At 32.1% G+C, this 22384-nt stretch overlaps 1 protein-coding gene across 1 annotated transcript in view; it reads right to left on the reverse strand.

The window, feature by feature from the left end:
• The window catches only part of CNTN5 (contactin 5), a 1287027-nt gene that overhangs the window by 448993 nt on the left and 815650 nt on the right, over positions 1-22384 (reverse strand). Inside the window, exons 5-6 of the mRNA XM_057750478.1 lie at positions 16958-17081; positions 16652-16827 (exon numbers count right to left, since the gene is read on the reverse strand). Of these exons, the coding sequence (XP_057606461.1) occupies positions 16652-16827; positions 16958-17081 (300 nt within the window). The remainder of the gene's footprint in view (positions 1-16651; positions 16828-16957; positions 17082-22384) is intronic.

The following is a 22384-nucleotide window of genomic DNA, read 5'->3' on the forward strand; positions in this document are numbered from 1 at the left end:
TACTGTTGAGGAGTAAAAGCCATTTAAAATTTTTTTTCAATAGGATATAGGATTTACCACGTGTGACTTCCTACCCCCTTAACTTATCATTATAAATTCCACTATTCATCCACTGCCTAACTTTTAAACAAGCAAATGTTTATTTCCAATCTCTTACCATATGCTCACTTCTTGACATCCCATATGCTAAATTCTACCTCACTCCTCTAATGGAAGAACTGTCCTTATATTCAACAGTGTTCTCTGAATTGACAGATGCAATTACTTTGCCCATATTACCTGCAAATAACTCGAATGAATTTGACGTGGTTAACAAACCGTTGAAAATCTCTCCTCTACGGTTTTCCATGACTCTTCTATTCAGTTTCTCCACCTCCAACTCTGTAACTGCTCTCATTGACTTAGTCCTTCTAAGGAAAGCAAAGAAGCTGCTTTATCCCATCTCTCTCATTGTATAAGCCTCCACTTTGATGAAAGAAAAAGCAACTAACATATTTTCTACCTTATACTTTACTAGGACAGCAGTCATGAGAGATATATCTCAGAGAAAACAAAGGGTCCCAGCTAACCTAATCCTCACCTAATCCTAACCTAATCCTTTCTTGCGTTAATGTTGATTGATAATTTTTATTGTGATTAATATTTTATAATAAAGTAGTGGAGTATTCAGTATTTTTAGTGTAAGCAAAAGCAGTTCTTAACCAAACACACATATCTGCACATCGACATTTACAATTTATCATCATTAAGGTAAATTGAATCACCAGGTTACAAGCCTTTATTACGCCATTAAGAAAAACCAGCTAATTTGTTAAATGAGGTCTTGGTGAAAATTTCTCTAATGAGCTATTATATTTGTGTAAGAGTAGAATGTCCACTGAGCCGCTTTTCTCTAAAATCCTGTTAAAGGCTTTGAATCATCTGTCTGCTCCTATGTTTTTACTGTGACTGGCATGTATTAATGACTCATTTACTCGTTATATATGATTAATAATTAATCAATGATTATTTTCTAAACTAAATAATGAAATATATTTTAAATTTCATTTTAAAAGAAAGCTAACTAGGAAGGTTAAAATTTACTACAGGGTTGTGTTAAAATGTACATGAGCTTTTCTGTTCATTTTTTCTCCTTGTGCAAGGTTGTAAATTTTGAGAATGATATATGCCTACAAAGTCTGTATAATCTATGAATAAGGAAAAGCAATTCTGTTTTCAGTTTTATAGAGAGATGATAATTTGTCTCCATGGCAGAGGCCACGGGGGAAAAATAACATCTGTTATAAGCAAAGATGAAGGATATCATTTTGTGGCAGAGGAGTTTCAATGGACCCTGGGCAAGGACAAGTATTTCTAGTTCAACAAGACCATGTAAAAATGTGTGCATTGAAATATTTTATTTGTCCTGAGCTAGTTATGCTGAAATATATTTGGCAGCATCAAAGAAAATCTCATTATTCAAAATGATGCAGAAGTGTCAGGGTTGTAAAGGTAAACAAGATCAGGTTGACAGTTAATTTTATGCTTTATATATAAATACTCATTTAGCCTTATCCATATTTACAATGCCATCCAGATTGTGTTAGGAAAAATGCATTGTATGTAACTATATTATGTTATAGATTTTAATTTACTAGTACTTCTAAAATACAGAAACTCAAATCATAAAATTTGTACTGCAGATAAAGCTTGCTTCTAAAACATTAATTTTGAAAGTAGAAAAATATGTCTTGGTATTACTAGTTATTCAACTGATTTTACTTTAGGCCCACAGTAGTAGCAGTAGTTATAAGCTTTGTGTGCTAGAAAACAGTTTGAACTAGACTATCTGTATATCTGTAATTTCTAAGGCTTGGCCTTCTAAGGTGCATACAATTGCAGTAAGCTGAATTAGACTTATTTTGGAAGATAAGCCCTGGTAGACCACAATACTGAAATCTCCATGGTCTCCCTGTATCTTCTGATCAAGTGTGACCCAATGATATTGATAGTAGAACTGAGGGGATACATTTTTTTTTTTACCTCTCTTATAATTAGGGCTATTTTGAGTTTCACCTGGACAGTAATAAGAACCAACATGAAGTCTTCAATATAATTTGAAATTATACATCATTTGATTTATTAAAAACAACATTAGAGTAAAAACAGCTGGTATTTGTGTTCTCTGTGTGGCACTGTTTTGGAATAATCAGTGTGAATAAATGAACCCCTAGGAGAGAATAAGCCAAGGAGTGATCTTGTATGAAAACACCAAAGTATAAATTAAAAGCAAAGATGACGTGAATGTGCCTAAGTACATGGTTGTATCACATGTATGAAGTTCATTTTTAATCTGAGCTGTGTGGCCACAGTAGGATATATGGCCTTTATCATCTCAATTTTCTGATCTCAAAAGTAGAGGTCATGAGACCACCCAGCATAACCTTAGTGTTGTTCAGATGATTCAGTGAGATATCACATGAAAAACTCTACAAATATTAGGGGAATATTATTCATTTTATTTTATTAAGAGATCTGGTTCTAGAGTTAGATAAAACAAGACTTGAATTCCAGTTTCATCACGTATTAACTATGTCAAGTGAATTATCTCCTTCAGTTTCCTAATGCTCAGTATGTTTAAATGTGGATGATGCCTAACTTAATGGGATTTTTGTGTGGGATTGAATATAAGAGCATATGCAAAAAGCTTACCCCAGTGACTGGCACATAATAATAAATCTTAGCTACTATTATTATTAGCATTGTTGTTAAAACTATTAATGTTTATATAATTAAATGTAAAGACAGGCAGATGTCTAACATTTAAAGTAAATTGTTCAAATTGGTAAATAGTTATTTTCATTATATTATTTATTTTATGAGCAACTATAGCCTTGTTTTTTTTAATCTCTCAAAGTGGGTAAATCCACTAAGATCAAAAATATGCAGAGAATATTTTAAGAAAAAACTTTGGAAAAAATCTCTAAAATACAAAATTCACAAAATTAAATGAATAAAAACACTACCACAGAATATTCTATACAGGAAAAGATGTAATCCTATTTATCTATTAAGAGTGTTTTTAAAAAGTCAAAACCAATAAAACATTGATAACTTATTTGGTTATTGTGTTCTTATAATGGAATTTAAAAATAATAATTGTAAGTCAAGCTTTCTAGATCTGTTTACATATTGGTACACTGAGACTGAGAAATTTCGTTTAATAAATATGCTAGCTCCATCCCAGCAATTGTTATTTATTTTGTGAATATAATGACTATTTCTGAAATTCCATGAATTATAATTTAAATGTTTGTTACAGCTGTGGTTTCTTAGGTAGATAATTTACTTTGTTTATGAAAACAGAATTGATATTAATGACCTCATTTGATGTTCTTTACTGACAATTTATGGACATATTTCTGGTTATTTTGTTGTGACAGATATTCTTTTAAAATGCCATTTAATTTCCTGTGAAATACTTAGGGAAGATAATTCTTTACACTCATCCATGTATTAAAAGTTGGCAAGTGAGCACTTTTTTTTTTATGGTGGGCTGAAAAACACGATTTTTCAAAAACTACGTATAGCAGATTCACATTGCTGTAGAGTAGAAACTAACACAACATTATAAAGCAACCATACTTTCAATAAAACTTTTTTAAAAAAAGAAAAAAAAAACCTGACTGAAAAAGTAAACTACTGTTTCTAGATCTTTTGACATGAGTAATAGCAGTGGCACTGGGTAGACACCTTACATGTTGACAACTGAAACAGTGTAACATTTGCACATTCTCAAAGAACTTAAGAGCAAGGTTTGTTGCTTAGGTTGAAAAATTCTATCACTATATTCCTGACTATGCTTGCAACCCAGCGAGTCTGTGAAATAATTAGAAAACTTTCATTGCTACCAGGATCAGTAAACAGATGTTGCTAGACTTCTAGAATCATGTTTAGAAAGGAAAGTTAGAATTTTCTTCTGTCTGCAGTCAGGGACATATCTAAAGTTACATTAAAAAAGGCAACTTACAACATTTCTCTGGGATACTTTAGTTTGTCTCAGATATCTATTAAAATATGAAATATAATACCAATAGTATGCAAAATAATATATTAAGATATAACTTTAAAATGGATATCAGTACCTGTTTTGATATTAATTATATCCCTTAATATCCTTATAGGTATTAATATACATTTTAAATTTAGTAATAATCTCACTAACTACTATGTATGTAGACCTTTATAATTTATAAACTCTTTTTGCATAAACTGTTTTATTTGTTTTGATTCTCTATTTCAATTGTTAGAGAAAATGTGTACATATGTCCTAGGAATGATTCTTATAGGTCTCAGAAGGGGATTCTTTTTGAGGGTAGTGGCCACTGTGCTGCTGGAGGGAGCTCATTCATTCCCTTACTCATTCAGCAAACATTCTATGAGTGTTGACTATGAAACTGCATGTTAGCAGTTGGGTATTAATCTAAAAGAAATGAATGAGGCAAGAAATCTGTCCTCAATGAATTCATAGTCCTGTAGAATCAATGATGCGCTCAAGTTTGGAATGGCTCTTGAGAACCAGAGGTGATTGTCAGAAATAGTTGCCATGAAATATAACAAGAAACAAATATAATAAGGAACATATGAGAGAGACAGAGAAAGAGAGCGAGAGCAAGAGTAAGAGCGTGCACGCGCGCGAGAGATGACTGAATAATATCCCAGCAGCCAGGTCTTTACCTGTGATATCACAAGTAAAGATATGATACCATGAACACGAATAAAATGTTTTGAGCACTGTATATAGTTTAGTATAGCCTGAGAATTAGAAAGAAAGCTGGAAAAGGAGGCAGAATCTAAATAATAAATGGTCTTATAGTCATTTGCAGGAGTTTGCACTTTATTCTGGAATGGATCGGAAGACTATTTTTTATTTATTTATTTATTTATTTATTTAACATACAATAAACTGCATATATTTAGAGCATACAATTTGGTATCCCAATCTCCCAATTCATTCCCCCCCACCAATTCTCCGATGGGAAGACTTTAAATGTTTTAAGAAGGACAGGTTTATCAGATTAGTGTTCTTTGGGTAGGAGGAAAAGGGAAGAAGGTAAAGAATAGTAACTTTTTGTCTAAACACAACAATGTCAGCATAAAAATAGACACATAGATCAATGGAACACAACAGAGAGCCCAGAAATAAATTCATTCATTTATGACAAAGGAGTCAAGAATATACAATAGGGAAAAAGTATCTTCAATAAATGATGTTAAGAAAACTGGACAGCTATTTGCAAAAGAATGAAACTGGACCACTATCATATACCATTGACAACAGTTAACTCAAAATGGATTAAAGACTTGAATATAAGACCTGACATCATGAAAAATCCTAGAAGAAAACATAGGCACTAAGCTCCTTGACATTGGTTTTGGCCATGATTTTTTGAATCTGACACCAAAAGCAAAAACAACAAAAGCAAAAATAAAGAGCAACACTACATCAAACTAAAAAACTTCTGCACAGCAAAGGAAACAATCAACAAAACAAGAAGGCAACCTACTGAACAGGGGAAAATATTTGCAAAACACATATCTGATAAAACATTAATATTCAAAATACACAGAAACTCATGCAACAGCAAAATAAGCCCAAATGATCCAATTGAAAAATTTTCAGATTCTAATAGACATTTTCTCAAAGACATACAGATGTCCAACAGAGATGTAAAAAGATGCTCAACATCACTAATCATCAGGGAAATGCAAATCAAAACCACAATGAGGTATCACCTCCCACCTGTTAGAATAGTTATTATCAAAAAGATAAGAACTAACAAGTATTGGCAAGGATGTGGGACAAGGAAACCCTAGTGCTATGCTGGTGGGCATGTAAATTGGTATAGTCACTTTTCGAGGGAAAATAGTGTGAAGTTCCCTCAAAAAAATAGAAATAGAACTATCATATGATTCAGCAATTACACTTGTAGTATTTATCTGAAGCAAAAATATTAACTCAAAAAGATATCCACACTTCTATGTTCACTGCAGCATTATTTACAGTAGCCAAGACATGGAAACAATCTAAGTGTCCACTGATGGAAGAATGAATGAAGAAAATTAATGAAGTCTTGCCATTTGTGACAAAATGGATGGACCCTGAGGGCATTGTGCTAAGTGAAACAAGTCAGACAGGGAAAGAAAATACCTTATTATTGCCACTCATATGTGGAATTTGAAACAAAAACAACAGCAAAAACTGAGTTCACAGATGCAGAGAACAGATTGGTGGTTGCCAGAGGCAGAAGGTGAGTGGTAGGTGAAATGGGTGAAGGGGTTCAAAAGGTAAAAACTTCCAGTTATAAAATAAACATGTCATGGGCATATAATGTACAGCATGGTGACTATAGTTGATAATACTTCATCAAATACTGAAAGTTGCTAAGAAAGTAGACCTTAAATGTTTTCATTACACAAAAAAGGCTTTTTGCAACTAAGGTGACAGATGTTAATTAGACTTATTGTGGTGACCAATAAGTATATGACATACACAAATTTTGAATCATGTTATACACTTGAAACTAACATAATATTATCAACTTAAATTCAAAAATAAATGAAATTTTAAAAATCACTCAAAGGAAAGGCAAATAAATACATACATACACACATGTCCACAGAGATAGGCTTAATGGCTTATGAAGTCATTACCATGACCCAACAAACTCCATGCTTGGCCCTTAATTCCTGCAGAATGGACAGAACATAACCGGCATAGAGAAGTCATCCTCATCCCTCTTTAGTCTAAACCTAGATTGTAAGCCCAAGAAACATACCTCAGAGGTACAATCTTATCAAACTTATAGACTAGGTTAAATGGCCAATCCTAAACAAAGTTGTGGAAGATGCTTATATTTTAATCTGAGCATCCGAAACAGACTCATACAGCATCATTAACAGTTGAACAAGACTCTACTGCAGTATGTTGAAGAGCCTGTTAGTTTAAAAAGCTCTTGTTTCAGATACACATGTAGGCCTGTTAGGATTTATAATGAGAAACTCATGTTCACTCCCATAATTTTCCCAAAATACTAAATTTTGACTGAAAACAAAAACAAAAAACAAACAAAAAGACATAGAAAGACTGCAGAAAGCTCACATAGAAACTAGGACCATGAATTCACAGGTGAGGAGGCCCTTCTGAGCAACACACAGCTAATTATTTGGTTTCGCTCAGGGGTTATCCTCTTAGTTACTCTCCTTTACCTTCTTTGGGAAAGGGAAAAATACAAGTTAAACCTAATTACTGCGTGATTCTTCCACTGAGTGTTACGAAGTTATGGCAGTAGAGTAAAGTAGTTTCTACCACTCTTGAGATAACAGTTGTGCTTTATTGAAAAAAAAAAAAAAGTCAGGATTTTAGAGGATATGGAATGAGAGTTAGTGTTGAAAGAATCACAAAAACATTTACTGGATTTTCTCTTTCCCTGGCTGGTTTTAGAGTGCTTTACTTTAAATTTGTAGGTCAAGATGTGAGAGCGTAAACTCTGTTTTTTTTTTTTTTTTTTCTAGTCCCACATACCATTTACAACATTGAGTATCTTCTGTATGGCATAATATTTCCCTGGAAGCATATTAAAATCTAGAGGAAACCTATACCTTACTTGGAATGCAGAAATTCATTCCAGTAATTAGACTCTCTCTATTTTGTATTTTCAACATCTTCCTCTACACTGATTCCCTTCTTTCTACGGCCAAATACCACTGTGTTTCACTGTCATGTCATGTCAACAAAACTCTGTTAAACATCTTCATTACTGTTATGGTCAAAATCATAATCCACTATAATATCATACTTAAATGCCTTCAATTCTGTTTTCTGTCTCAATCATTACTAAAACTGATTTTTAAAGGTCTCAAAATCTACAGGTCTTTTCTGAGTGTTACTTATAGCATTTGACGTGAGTGACAAGTTTCCACCTTAAAATTCTGAATGTCAGTTCTATTTTATTGGTTTCTTCTGCACCTCTCAGATCATTGTTTTCTTGTCTTCTTCACTAACTCCTTTCTTTCTACCTTTCCTATCTTTATATTAGAAAAATGTGCATTTTCCTAAAGGTTAATCCTTAATCCTCTTTTCTTCCTAATATAATTTCTCTTGATGAACCATCCCTATGGTTTCATTGAGTCTCTCATTGTGTTATGTAAACAGTTCATGCCTGCATTTCCTGAGTGTAAACCAGTATTTTTATTTTTATTTATTTTATTATTTATTTATTAAGGAGGTTTTTTTAATGAATTTTTTGTCCATTTTTAAATTTTTATTTATTTATTTTTTTTGCTGTGTCAGGTCTTAGTTGCGGCATAGGGCTCTTTGCTGTGGTGCGCAGGTTTCTCTCTAGTTGTGGTGTGCATATTTTCTCTTCTCTAGTTGTGGTGTGGGGGCTGCAGAGTGCATGGGCTCTGTAGTTTGCAACACACAGGCTCTTTAGTTGAGGTGTGAGGGCTCCCTCTTTGTGGCGTGTGCATTTAGTTGCGCTGCAGCATGTGGGATCTTAGTTCCCTGACCAGGGATCCAACCTGCATCCCCTGCATTGGAAGGCAGTCTTTACCACTGGACCACCAGGGAAGTCCCAATCAACCAGTATTTAAAATGTTGGGTATTTTCTTCTGAAAATCAGAATAAAACTAGCTCAACTGAAATTACTTTATTCTCCCAGAAACCTGCTCCTCTTCTCTGTGTGACTGTATTATGTAACAGCATTATGTACTGCTCAATCAAATTGATCAAAGCTCAGAATCTTGATGTCATTCTAACTCCTCCATAATTTTTGTATTTCCATCCCCCTTCTATTCAGCCATTTGCAAATTCTCATTTAATTTGAAGCCTTCTACAGATATCTATTATATCTTATACATCAGGGCTTTCAAGTCCTTTTTACCTAGGTTATCAAAGTGACCTCTTAATTTGACTTTCCCTACAGAGTTCTCTTGTATACATACTTCCAGAGCAACGCTCTGATTCTCTCTGCCCTCTGTACACTTAAAGGGTATGTTACAAACTTCTATTTAATTGTGGTAAAACATCAGGGATTTATGCAGGGACAATATGGTGATAATTGTGTTTTATACCATTTCAGAAAACAATACAGAGGGATTTACTGGGTTTGGGGTAGGGCGGAGAAGGGGGATGTTAAGGAGTAAATGAAGTGGGCAGGAGTTCCAAGTAGGCAATTTTTCTGGCAGGTCAATGGAAGATACTCATTATGGGCTCCCTGACTTCTAGAACAATGCCCAAGAGAGAGCAGAGATTGAGTAAATGTTCTACGAATAAAACAACTACAGATATGCTGAACAACAATAACAAAAATGTATGGTTAAATACAGCATAGGGTAGAACAAGGCAGATTATAAGTATGAAGTCTGAAGTTAGATCTGAATTGGAGCTGCTGTTCAATTATTTATATCTTCAATAGCCATTGCTGCTTATTCCTGTGTTAGTGTTATTAAGTTTATGTACACACACACAGACAGATATATACATACATACATATACATAAATACATCTACACATATACACACCTATACATCCACATCTCTATTTGTCTATGTATCTATCTGTCTATCCATCCATCTATCCTTATACATGAAGAGTAGCAATGTGTAGAAATGGCAGTCAAGTTACAAGAACTCTAGACTGGGTGATACATATTCACTTGGACTTGTCCCTCAAGAAAAGATTTTTATGGAATAAAATAATTTTAGAAAGGACTCATATCTGCCCCTTTGTTTATGCTTCTTGTTGTATATTAGCATCTTTCTATGCACCATGATTATATTACATTCTGAGATGGAACTGATATTTTATCAAGTAAACTAGGCACTAGCAGTGAGATTTAAAATTCCATTGTACTTTTATGCCTTGGAAGTTTTGTGCTTGGGAAAGGCCTCTAAAGACACTCTGCTAAGGATTAGGGGACAATGATTTAGGTAAATGGGCTTGAGCATTAAGGTTCAGAGGATTTATAGGCTCCCTGATCCTTGTTTTTCTGGATTACTTCACACAATATGAGTGAAGAATTGCCTTTCTGATTTTGTAAAAACTAAAAGCAAAGCACTGAGATCACTGAGAGGAGCACTTGTACCTTGGATCAAGCCATTTCACTGGAGGTCATCTCTCACATACAGCCAGAGTTATTCATGATTTCCATAAATAATGAAAGTATGTATTTGGGTGAACTTTAATAAATACAACTCTTGCAAATTTGTAAGTAAAATAAAGAATTAAGGATTTGAGGACAGTTGGCCACAGATTTCAACTTTGATTCACACTCATTATAACTTTCCTTTAAAGCATAAAATTAAGTATTTTTAATTAAAATTTTTTTCTGTGATCTCAAAGAATTCATGCCATAGCTTATCAAGGAGTCATATACTCACAGGTACTATATCTAATATGATCAGAATAATTGTCCTTTTAAAGGAAAACTTAAACCATATTCTTTGAGTAATAATTTTATAAAAGTAAAACAGCATTGCTTTGTTTATAGAAGATAAAATTACAAACTAATATTAATTTATTTGATAATAAAATCAAATAATTTTGTAACTAGTAAAATCATCCACGCCAGTAACTCATCCAGATTAATATTCAAATAATTTAATAAATTTATTATGGATAAAAGCTCATAGACTAATGGCATAAAGCTTCAAATATACTGTAGAGTTAGGAATTATTCAAATAATTTCATTAGATGTTAAATGCTAGTAAAATGCAGTTTTAAAGTCTAAGGTCAATTTTAATTTAGGAGAAAAAGTTAATAAAAAGCTAGAGAAATAATTTTTGAGTTTTATATGAAAATGAAAGGTTAAATTAAACAGCTTAAACACAAAGCCTATAAAATCATATAATCTCTCAAAGAGTTAAGGAGGTTATTTTAATCAACTGCTTCAAGGAAAACTAATGGAATACTCTGGATCTAAATCATCTTAAACACCCTGAAAAGCAATATGTTTGAATTTATATATGAACTATCAATTTACCAGTTGGCATATAAAGATATTTTTGAAGCAAGAGACAGCAGGAGGAGATCTTATTCTTGATTCATTTTATGTTTGACTTGCTGCTATGAATTATTTCTAAAAATCCAAACTTTGGAGAGACTGTTATGAGCCTGAGATTTCTGAAGGATGTTTGAGAAGTGTGTAGTGTCACATTATCAATTCAAAATTCTCATCAGCATGGTAATAAGCTAATAGAGTGACAAAGTTTTATATGGTGTATTCTTGCTTGTCACTGAAGAAAAATCAGTCTACTAGCTGAGGAAATTATACTTATGATGAACACAAGCTACAGGAATAAAATGTACTTTGTCAAAAATGATCTTATTGATAACCAGCAACAATTATCACTAGCAATAATACTCCAACTTTATGTTTATTTATGTTTTCTTTCTGCACTTAAAAAACAGTTCACAGACATGACCTCTCCACCTCATTAATTTTTACTATACCCTTATGATATATACATTTATTAATGCTAAAGCACATTATTAACATTAACTAAGCTGAGCCATGTTTATAAATATTCATTTAGGGAGAATTTAAATTGAAAGATCCTCATGGGTAGACATTTAGACATGTGAGGGGTGGGTTAAAAGGAGCAGCAGCTGCTCAAATCCATTAGCTGCTCAAATCAAATAAAAAATATTGTAAAATGAATGTAGTGAATAGCTTCAAGATTAAATTCTAGCACATTTAAAAAATTGGTTTGGTTTTATGTCAGGCTAATTAAACTTGCTATTGAGTTGATGTACAGATGTTAAAAATCTCTCAATAAAACCTCAAATGAGAAATTTCTATGAGAATTAAATGTCAAGAAAAGATTTTCTTTTCTTATGGAACTTGGGGGAAATTAGAATCCTTTAAATGTTTGTATTTCTCCTTTTGCTCTGACCACTGGGAGACCCAAGGAAATATTTATGTCTTGACCACAATGACTGAGACATACAGCTTACACGATCTTGACCTCTTATGATGAAACATATTTTTTCCTGTTATTATATTTACTTATTTACATATTTACCTTTTATAGTACATGATTTTATATAGCAAGTCAAATAAGTCACCTTCGGAATGAGGTTGAGATCAAATACATTAGTAAATTAAAATAATTATTATATAAATATAAATTTGCTATTTTGTATTTGTTGATATGTGAATAGAAACAAAACTGTAAAGAAACTAAATTTGTGTTACACTTAGATTTTCCACACATTAGATGTACCCTTTATTATTGCTACATCATCAGGTAAATGTGCCAACACTCACTTCCTTATCACCATTCTCTTCAAAAGCCAGAAACTGTGATGATAATTTCAGCTTTTGATAAAGCCACAGTCATCTTTGTCCTGTCTCAAGATTATTTAGAAAATGTAGCTTTCCAGATCCTAACTACAGATTGCCCAATAAATTTTTTAAATTAAGAGAAAAAAGTACATTAGACGAGAAAATATAAGAAAAAAATAATTACATACCAAAATTACTATAAATCCCCAAATTCTAGATCTAGAAGGAGACCTAATGTTCCTTAAACTCTTAAATTTCCATAAGGAAAATTAAGCAAGTGGTTTATTAACTAAATTTAAACAATGAGAAGAAATGCAGAATGATTATACGCTTATTTTTAATCCTAGTATTTATTTAATTTAATTTATTTTATTTTATTTTTTAATTTTATTTATCCTAGTATTATTTATTTTTGTTATACTCATAGGTGTTAATATATTGATTATAAAATGGTGGTCTATGAAGCAAACATAAAAATAAAGATTTTTTTGAAATATTATAATTACAGTTTGAGAGAGGAATTAAAATCAAAATGAGTATGCCACAAAGCAAATACAATGCATATTTACATTAGAAAAAGACTGAGTACTATTAGAGTTAAATAAGAGGTATTATTTGTAAAATGGGTTTGCATCTAATAGCTAAGAATTCATATGTTGGTTATGAGGATGAAATAAGTTAATATGTTTTAAAACACTTAGAACATTGTCTACCATAGAAGTAAGCATTCAATAAACTCTTAATATGGACTTGAGACTTTTAAAAAGGTTTCATTTTTAAAAATCTTTTTTTTTACTAAACTGGTTTGACAATAATACCATCCTCCTCAGCACCAGAACTTATTTGGATCAATCTTATACACACCTCTAATACCTAGGTTTTAGTTTTGGTGAATAACATACATTATGGTCAATGAAGAGCAGCTGAATCTATAATTTACTTGGGGTGGAGTAGGGGCAGTTGGGCAAAAGATCAAGATGTTATTGGAGGAAAATTAGAATATTTTAAGATATATTTCTGGTTAATAACAGGACAAAGAAGCTAACACTCAGGGAGTCCCAACAGTCAACTTGTGACAATTTATATATGCTTACGAGGAAGTTAAATCTGCGAAATCTCATGCAACTTTGATATTCAAAATTGGAAAGTTTAATATGACGTATGTGTGTATATAATAAATAATATATATAATTTTCAGGCAAAAGAAACATAATTCTAATAGGATATGTTTAAATTGTATTACCTTTAATAAGTATGGGATTGTTAATATATAGATATCTTGATACTTCATTAAATATGTACCTATTTACAAAATATAGATTAGTACTTTTTTCTATGAATATCATTAGGGGAGGCACATTCAGTGTTTATTTAACACTGTTCAATTAAGTTTTAAAATCACATTATTTTAGGCAAATATGTGGTATTTCAAAAGGTGAAAGCCTATGCAAAAGCTATAGGTTTAAATTATTATTGATATAATAAAAATAATGTTCAAATTATAAAAGAGGCCAGGTCTGTTAATAATCTTACTTTGAAAGAACAACCAAAATTCAATTGGTTGATATCTCAGAACTCCTGTGGATTGGGTAATATGATTCTCCTTTCTATTTGATTTTAGAAGATCACAATTGCACTACACAATGTAGAAAACCATAGCTGATAAAATTATTGTGTAATACATGATAAAATTAAGGTAAAAATACTTATATAATAAAATCACTGTAAACAGAGTTTATAAATTTGTAATCATTTTGATAATTTGTAATTTTGTCTAAATATACATTTAAAATATTTGAGACTTGTATTAGATTTAAATATTAATTTAATTTAATAAGTTTTAATAATTATCTAAACTTACAAGTATATGAGTTTTGAAATACTAGTTGTATAATAAATATTTAAATATTTACATAAATAGTGGCTGATGGATATAAAGAATTAATAATTTCAGCTTCAAAATGTGTAAAATGTAATCTGCGTTCCTCTAGCCGCAAAAGCCCTTTGGACATTAAGCATTCTATCAACAAAAAATAGTGAGTTCATTCTCTATTGATGAGGCTGGTTATAGAAAATCATGATGTAAAGGAAAGTTGCCACTAAGTTTTTAATCTTGCTTTACATTTGTGTCCACTCACTTCCTTTCAGAAGCTTTTTTTTTTCTCCCCAACATCCTACCTCGTTTTCTCCCCAAATCATAAAACTACCCTGACTCCTAGAGTCCTCTAGCGCTAGTGCTCACACCCAGGTGTTCTGGGAAGCAAACTGTCTTCATCCTGTCTTCTCTATCACCTGTATTTGCATTTTTTTTCACAAAGATCACCTGGTAAAAAGATAAAACTAAGCCTAACAGACAATTTTTATACCATCAACATGGACATAATGGAATCTAGGTAGGGGAGCAATGTTGAGGCAGAAGTGGCCTTCCCTATGCAAGTGACTGACTGCTTCAACCAGTCATCTTATGGGCTCATGCATATGTATGGCCTCCAGAACACAGTAGTGAGTCAGGTGGGGTGGGGTTGTGGAGAGGCAGAGTAATAAGATACTACCAATTTATTGCATATGTCTGTCTACCGGTACAAAAATGAAGCAAATATTGCTCTAAACCAACTTCAGCACAGCTTGAGGCTGAATAGGTAAGATAGGTTAAGTAGGCAGGTAGGAAGGTTGATTGAGAAATAGAGCTTCCCTTACCTAGTCACTGAACTGTAAATGCTGGTGCCAACTTGCTCACTGTAGGTGGGATTGAGTATTTGATAGCTGTGACTGGTCTTTGCAAAAATCTAGGAAGGCACAGTCATGTAGATACCTAGAATCTTTCAGTAAATAGATTTCAGCACTGAAAACTGCAGAAAACTTTGCATATTTTGCCACTACTGCAGATTGGGGAGAAAAACAATTGATATACAGGCTATTGTGAATCAGTGTACTTGAGTCAGAGAGTGCAGACCAAAAAGAAAGGTATAAGCCACTAATCTCAGTGTATTGTGTTTTCTGGATTTGCTGTATCTGTCTTGAAAGGACTACTCTACTGAACAGAGGAGCAATTAGAAGGGTTGATTATTTGGTTTATTAATATACTTTTTAATGTACATACTGAAAAGTATTAGGTTCTGTGATACGCCACGTAATATTTTCAAAAACAAAAGGAATATATTTAGGCTACTAACTTGGTACATTTGGTGTATGTAAAGAACCAATCTAAACTCCTTAGCCAATTCTAATTTGAAAGATAATATTTTGATTTTTCTAGTACCTAGCTCAATGTTCTCCAAACTGAATCCATTATCGTTCCTTTATTCTTTCCTTTTCTTCTTCACACTCCTTTAATAGGGTTTCTGGGTTTTGGGTTAATTAGACATAATACGTGAAGAAGATTATATAGAGAAAAATCAATTATTCCATTCTTCAGGGTGTAATTTTAACTTAAAAATCATTTTATGACAAATTACATAGCCATTATAGTTACACATGAATTATTAACACAAAGATCCCTGGCCCTTCTATCTATTTCTTAGATTGTAATTCTCAAGAATTTAAATTCAAGTAGGATTACTTGCTAAGAAATGATACTAAGGATTTTTTCACCCAGTAGCCTATTCTCAATTTGGTGTAAGACCCCATCACAAATAATTTCAAGAGTTTTAAGAGATCTATATATTTAGTTAATTAGATATATAATCTATTTTAGAAAATGTACATATTCTAGTATATGTGAATGATTACATGTGGTGTCTTTTTTTCTAATAAAAAATGGGACATTTGGGAGGAAGTTATAGAGAGAATCTGAAATACTAGTATTTCAGAAACATTTCTTTGGTTATCTGACTACAAGCAGAATTTTTAGAACATGCTATCTTATGTCCAGAAGAATCTATAGCAAATGTGACTATAATAGACAGTAGAAGAATAAAAGCAAGTGAGTATGTATTTTAAAAGCAGACAGGAAGAATTGAAAATCTATTTCATACTAGATTTCAAAAGATATTTGAATTCTAAAACTTTATCTGCTTTTATGAACAGAATTTTTAACCTCCCATACTACTATAATATTTATGTGAAGAAGGAAAACATTTCAGGGAATTTAAAAATATCTCAGGAAGAAACATTGCACAGTTCTGATCATTACCAGTTTATACCACTATTTTAAAATTTGAAGACATAAGCTATTGCCTAACTAAATTTTAAAGATCGATCTATCATCTATCTATCTATCTATCTATCTATCTATCTATCTATCTATCTATCTATCTATCATCTATCCACACACACACACACAGTATATACATATATGTGGAAAGAGCAATACTTTACTCACAGGCAAACTGAAGTACGGCTTCTCTACTAAGAATACTTCCAAAAGTGTTGGCTGCCAAACACTGATAATGGCCAGAATCCTTTGCTTCACTTGGATTGCTTATAATGAAGGCGCCGTCTATCAAGCTGTAGCGATAATCACTTTCTAAACCTATTTCTGTTCCATTTCGAAGCCATCTTAGGAAAAATTAGAAGACAAATATGTAAAAAATTACTTGAGACACTATAATACTCCCTGGGAGTGTCAGAATCTCATTGAAAGGAATTTTTTAAGACTTAAGAAAAATGATTAATAGTGAATTTCTACCTGTAATTGGGAACTGGGTGGCCTCGAGCTTCACAATTCAGTGCTACTTTCTTTTCATCAGAATCAGTCGGGAAAATTATATCATCTGGTTCTTGCACAAACACTGGTCCGTAGTCCACACTTTCTGTAAGGACCAAAAGGACACACTTTAAAATTTCTAGAAATATCAAGACATTTTTTTCTCCACTATGTTCCTACTCAAAATGCTTGCTCTTTCCTCGTACTAAACAGGCATATTACCAAAGAAAGTTATAGCTAGCAAATTATGTTGTTTTGATAAATTACAGGGACCTAAATAGACTTTTTCCTGTAATTGACCAAGACTGCTTTAAAAAAATATGATATATGAAATGAAAAAAAACATAGGTGTTGTACATTTTAAAATATATGTCTTTGAATTCAGCAAAAGCAGAGCTAAGGAGAATAATATTAAACAAAAATATTATTTAAAAAAGCCCAAGTTTGTAAAAGTCTTAGCACGTTGAAAATAATACACCATAAATGAAAAGTCATGAACTAATTACTACTTGGATACTACAGATATTAAAATGTTGATCTTCATGCATTTTTCACAGATTCTTTTCTTCACCCATTCAATCAAGCACTATTTAATGCTTAATGATGTTAGAATATACAGGAAAATGATGTAATGCATATATACACATTCTCATGGAATAAATGAGATGTCCTCAAGAAAAAGTCAAATAATTGAAAACTATATACAATTAAATGTTTACCAGTTGGTTGATAAAGTAAATAAGGAAATCAGAAGAGAATAGGCATAAAAAGAAGGGCAGGGAAGAAAAGCACTTAAACTTAAATGCCTACTATGTGCCAGATACTAGATTCTTTCTCATTTAATTAGTTAACACAGAGAAATTCTATGATAAAGCTAATTTTAAACTAATGAACATTCCATGGAAAAGCAGAAATACAAATGGGCCTCAAATGTCAGCTTGAACTTAGGGAGTTTTCAGATAATTCTGCCAGAGAAATAATGAGCAAATAAGTCACATTACCCTGTAGTAGAGTTGAAAGTACAGAATTATATGCATACCTAGGCTGAATAGCATCCTGAATTGTGAAATTAAGAAAAAGTAAAACTTTTTCTTTTTTCATTAATCATACACTCGATTATATGATAACTTTAATATTTTCAACATTGGCACAAAATACATTTGGGGATATTCTTTGTTGTGAGGATTTCCTGTGTGCTGTAAGATGATTACCATCAACCCTGGTCTCTACCCACCCGATTCCAGCAGCACACCTCCCCAGAGTGCAATAATCAAAAGTGTCTCCAGAGATCATTCGATATCCCATGGGGTCAACATCACCCTCATTTAGAATCACTGCCTTAGAAAACATGAAGAGCAAGGTTTTAAGAAAAACGTATTTCCAATGTCTGTATTCAACAGTTGGGGGGTTTACATCCTCTGTGAATAACTACAAGAAAATATCAGGAAAAAATGCAAGAATGAATGTTCTAGGAAACTAAAGCTTTAAGAAATTATTACTCAACAGATGTACACCTCCATATTCAGAATAATGAGTTTAGAGTAAATTGATTTGCTTTTGTGAAAAGTACTATACGATCATTCTCCATTCTCTTTTAGACAAAGAGAAGTGTGGTATTCCAAACATTCTTCCAATAAAGATTGAGCACTCACAATGGCTAATTCCAACAAGTGTTTTTTTTGAGTTCTGAATAACCTAACTGAGGTTCTTTTTCCTTAGCTACAACAATAAAAATTATATGAAAATAACTAAAATGTGTTATTCTATACCAAGTTATATTGCTGTTACTTAAAAGTTTTATTTTAAAAAAGGAAAATAAATGTGATTTGATAAATAACTACATGAAATTACTGTCAAAATATTGTACTGCATGTTGCTGCATCGTAATGAGTTTTTAAAAATTCAGAAAAGCACATGAAACCTTGTCAAAACCTCAATTAGAATTAAACTGCACAATCAAGTACTGAAAAAATAATTCCTTTTGGTCTTTACACAGTAAAATATAATTATTTGAATTAATATAAATATCTATGATGCACAAGATTAACTTTTAATAAATATATCTTATATTTTTATATATATATTTTAAAATTCTTGAGCTTTAGAGTCAGACACTTGGGTTCAAATTTTAGTACCATCATTTTCTAGCCTGGAGCCAACTACTTTTATCCTTTGCTGCTTTATTTATTAATTGTGGATAATGTCTCCTTACATTATTATGAGGACCAAGCAACATTTGTAAATACTTAGTATGTTACAAGTACTCAATAAATTATAATTAATAAGAATAATAACTAAAGTTTACTTGTGTTATAATTACTATATGTCACACATTATACTGAATAATTTATACACAGTATGTCATGTAACACTCATAACTACACATATACATGTATCCACTCTTTTTTAGATTATTTTCCCATATAGGCCATTACAGAGTATTGAATAGAATTCCCTGCACTATATAACAGGGTTTTTTTTTTTAAGCTCTTTATTGGAATATAATTGCTTTATACTAGGATTTTATTATCTATTTAAATTCCCCAATTTATAGAAGACAAAACTGAGGCTGAAATCAATTAAGTAAATTTGTATAGCAAATAAATGATAAATTTGGGACACAAATCCAGGGCTTTTGGAATATAGACCCTTGATTACCACTATCATCATTGTTACTACTACTATTACTATTATTTACAATAATAATAATTATTATATTTAAATAATATTTACAAATCACTTTCATATATTATTATTTAATTATCTGAGCTGAATTTTATAACTATTTGTAATTCAAAGATGAAAACACTGAGGTTCTGAGAGGAGAAATCTACAAAATTAGCCACATAGTAACTAGTTGATTTTAAGGTTAAACTATGGCTCCAAATCTTATATTCTGAAAACTGTCAAAACAAGACAAGAGAAATAAAGGCTTCCCAGCCTGGGGAAAAGCAAAGAGTTAAGATTTGTTTCAATTACAGACTGAAAAATAAGGGACTAGTCTGACAAATATGTATTCTATTGACTGTCGATACTCTGTTAGATATCTTTGTTCACTGTCAGTTGGAAAGCATCCTAGTGGCTCAGTGAGCCCTCTCCCTCCCTCCCTCCCTCTCTCTCTCTCTCTCTCTCTTTTTCTCTCTGTTCTTCCTCTTTCTCTTGGTATTCTCTTTGAAATAAAGTTCATTGTAAGGGGTGGAAGAGCCTGTGTCTATGTAGAACTTCCTAGTCCCCAATGAAGTGTAGTCAAAGATGATTCTATCTCTGAAGGGATTTGTTTTTAAAGTTCCACACCAACAAGGTATTATTATAGGCAAACTCAGACAGACTATTTGATACATACTCTTAGTAGTAGTAGACGCCATCTATTGATAAAAATGATGCATTGCTTAAAGGAATGTCCTTGCATTTTGCAGTTTTTAGCTTGATGAAATCTGTAACTTGTGGAGATATACATTAAAACATATGACACTAAATCTTCACAAAGATCTTGATAACCAATAAATCAAAATCTTTATTTACCAAGGTAGAAATCTTTGAGATATTTGTGTAACAGGGAGATGCCATCACACACAATGTTAATTTCTCATAGGGATAATGTTTTGTGTGTTTTTTTTTATCAGACTGATTATGAACAGATTAAGATATCTATAGTTGGCTGGACCTACAATGCTGGTGGTTATTCTCCATGAAATATCAGATTCATACCTCAAGGGGGCCCTTTCTTCAGAAGAGGATTGTTTCAATTTAGAAATGATCTGTTGATTCTCTGCTACAAAGAATGATGAAATTAACAACTTTTACTTCCCACAAGTTTATTTTCTAAATTTTCTATTTTATTTGTTAATCACAGTTCACATAGTTTCTTATTCATAGATCTTAGTACTGTGAGATAAAACATTTTTTATGTCTCCTTTTCATGGTTTTCTATTTATAAGTTGCTTTTTTCCCCCAATGCAAAGATCATATGTGCTGTATTCCTTGTTACATGATTAACAATGTCTGTTAATTTTGTAATCGAAAGACAAATTGACTGTGTATCAAATTAGGTGTTCACTACTCATTTTACTAATGGCTTTATAGATATTTTTCTACCCTGATTACATTTTACATCACTACGGTGACATCTGAGCTCAGCCTCAATCCTAACAACTGGATTTTATGCCTGTATACCCATAGGACTCTTTCCTCATCCTTAAATTTCAAGAATTTTGCTGGATATGTCTTGGTATTAGTCATTTTGTATAACTTACAGTTTCAGAACTTTACTTTTCTATTATTTTTATTTGCTGTTGTTGTTAGGATGTTAGGATGCTCAATAGTTGTGGCTCATGGGCTCTAAAGCACAGGCTCAATAGTTGTGGCACACGGGCTTCGTTGCTCTATGGTATGTGGGATCTTCCTGTAGCAGGGATCGAACTCGTGTCCCCTGCATTGGCAGGCAGATTCTTAACCACTGTGCCACGTTGGAAGCCCCTTAATGTGATTTTAAACAGGATTTTTTTACCTTTTCTTTCTGATAGTTCATTATAAATGCATAGAAAAGCAACAGATTTCTGTACATTAATCTTGTATCCTGCAACTTTACTGAACTCATTTATTAGTTTTAGTAGTGTTTTGGGGGGAGATTTTAGGGTTTTCTATATGAAGTATTATATCATCTGCAAATAATTATAGTTTTACCTCTTCTTTTCCATTTTGGATGCCTTTTATTTCTTTTTCTTGCCTCATTGCTGTGGCTAGGGCTTACAATACTACGTTAAAAAGTGGCAAGAGAAAGCATCCTTGATTTGCTTCTGAATTTAGACAAGAAGCTTTCAGTTTTTCACCTTTAAGTATAATGTCAGCTGTGGGTTTGTCATAAGTGGACTTTATTATGTTGAAATATGTTCCATCTATACCCACTTTTATGTGACTTTTTATCATGAATGGATGTTGTATTTTTTTAATTTTTTTTGCATCTATTGAGATGATCATGTGATTTTAATCTTTCCTTTTTTTAATGTGGTGCATCACATTTCAGTTGCAAATGTTGAACCATCCTTGTGTCCCTGGGAAAGATCTGACTTGATCATGGTGCATGATCCTTTTTATATTTTGCTGGATTCAGTTTGCTAATATTTTGTTGAGTATTTTTATATGTATACTCATCAAAGATATTGGCCTATAACTTTCTTTCTTTGTAGTGTTATTGTCTAGTTATGGTAGCAGGGTAATTGTTGCCTCATAGGATGAATCTTTGAGTGTTCTGTTCTCTTCAATTTTGGGATTTGTTAAGGATAGATAGGTATTAGTTCTTTATATGTTTCATAGAAGTCCCCTGTGAAACCAGTCTTGAATGGCTTTGCTTGCTGGGAGTTTTTTAATTACAGATTTAATTTAATACTAGTAATCAGTGTGTTCAAATAG

The sequence above is a fragment of the Hippopotamus amphibius genome, chromosome 9 (genome assembly GCF_030028045.1).
Source record: "Hippopotamus amphibius kiboko isolate mHipAmp2 chromosome 9, mHipAmp2.hap2, whole genome shotgun sequence".
In the NCBI taxonomy this organism is placed as follows: domain Eukaryota; kingdom Metazoa; phylum Chordata; class Mammalia; order Artiodactyla; family Hippopotamidae; genus Hippopotamus; species Hippopotamus amphibius.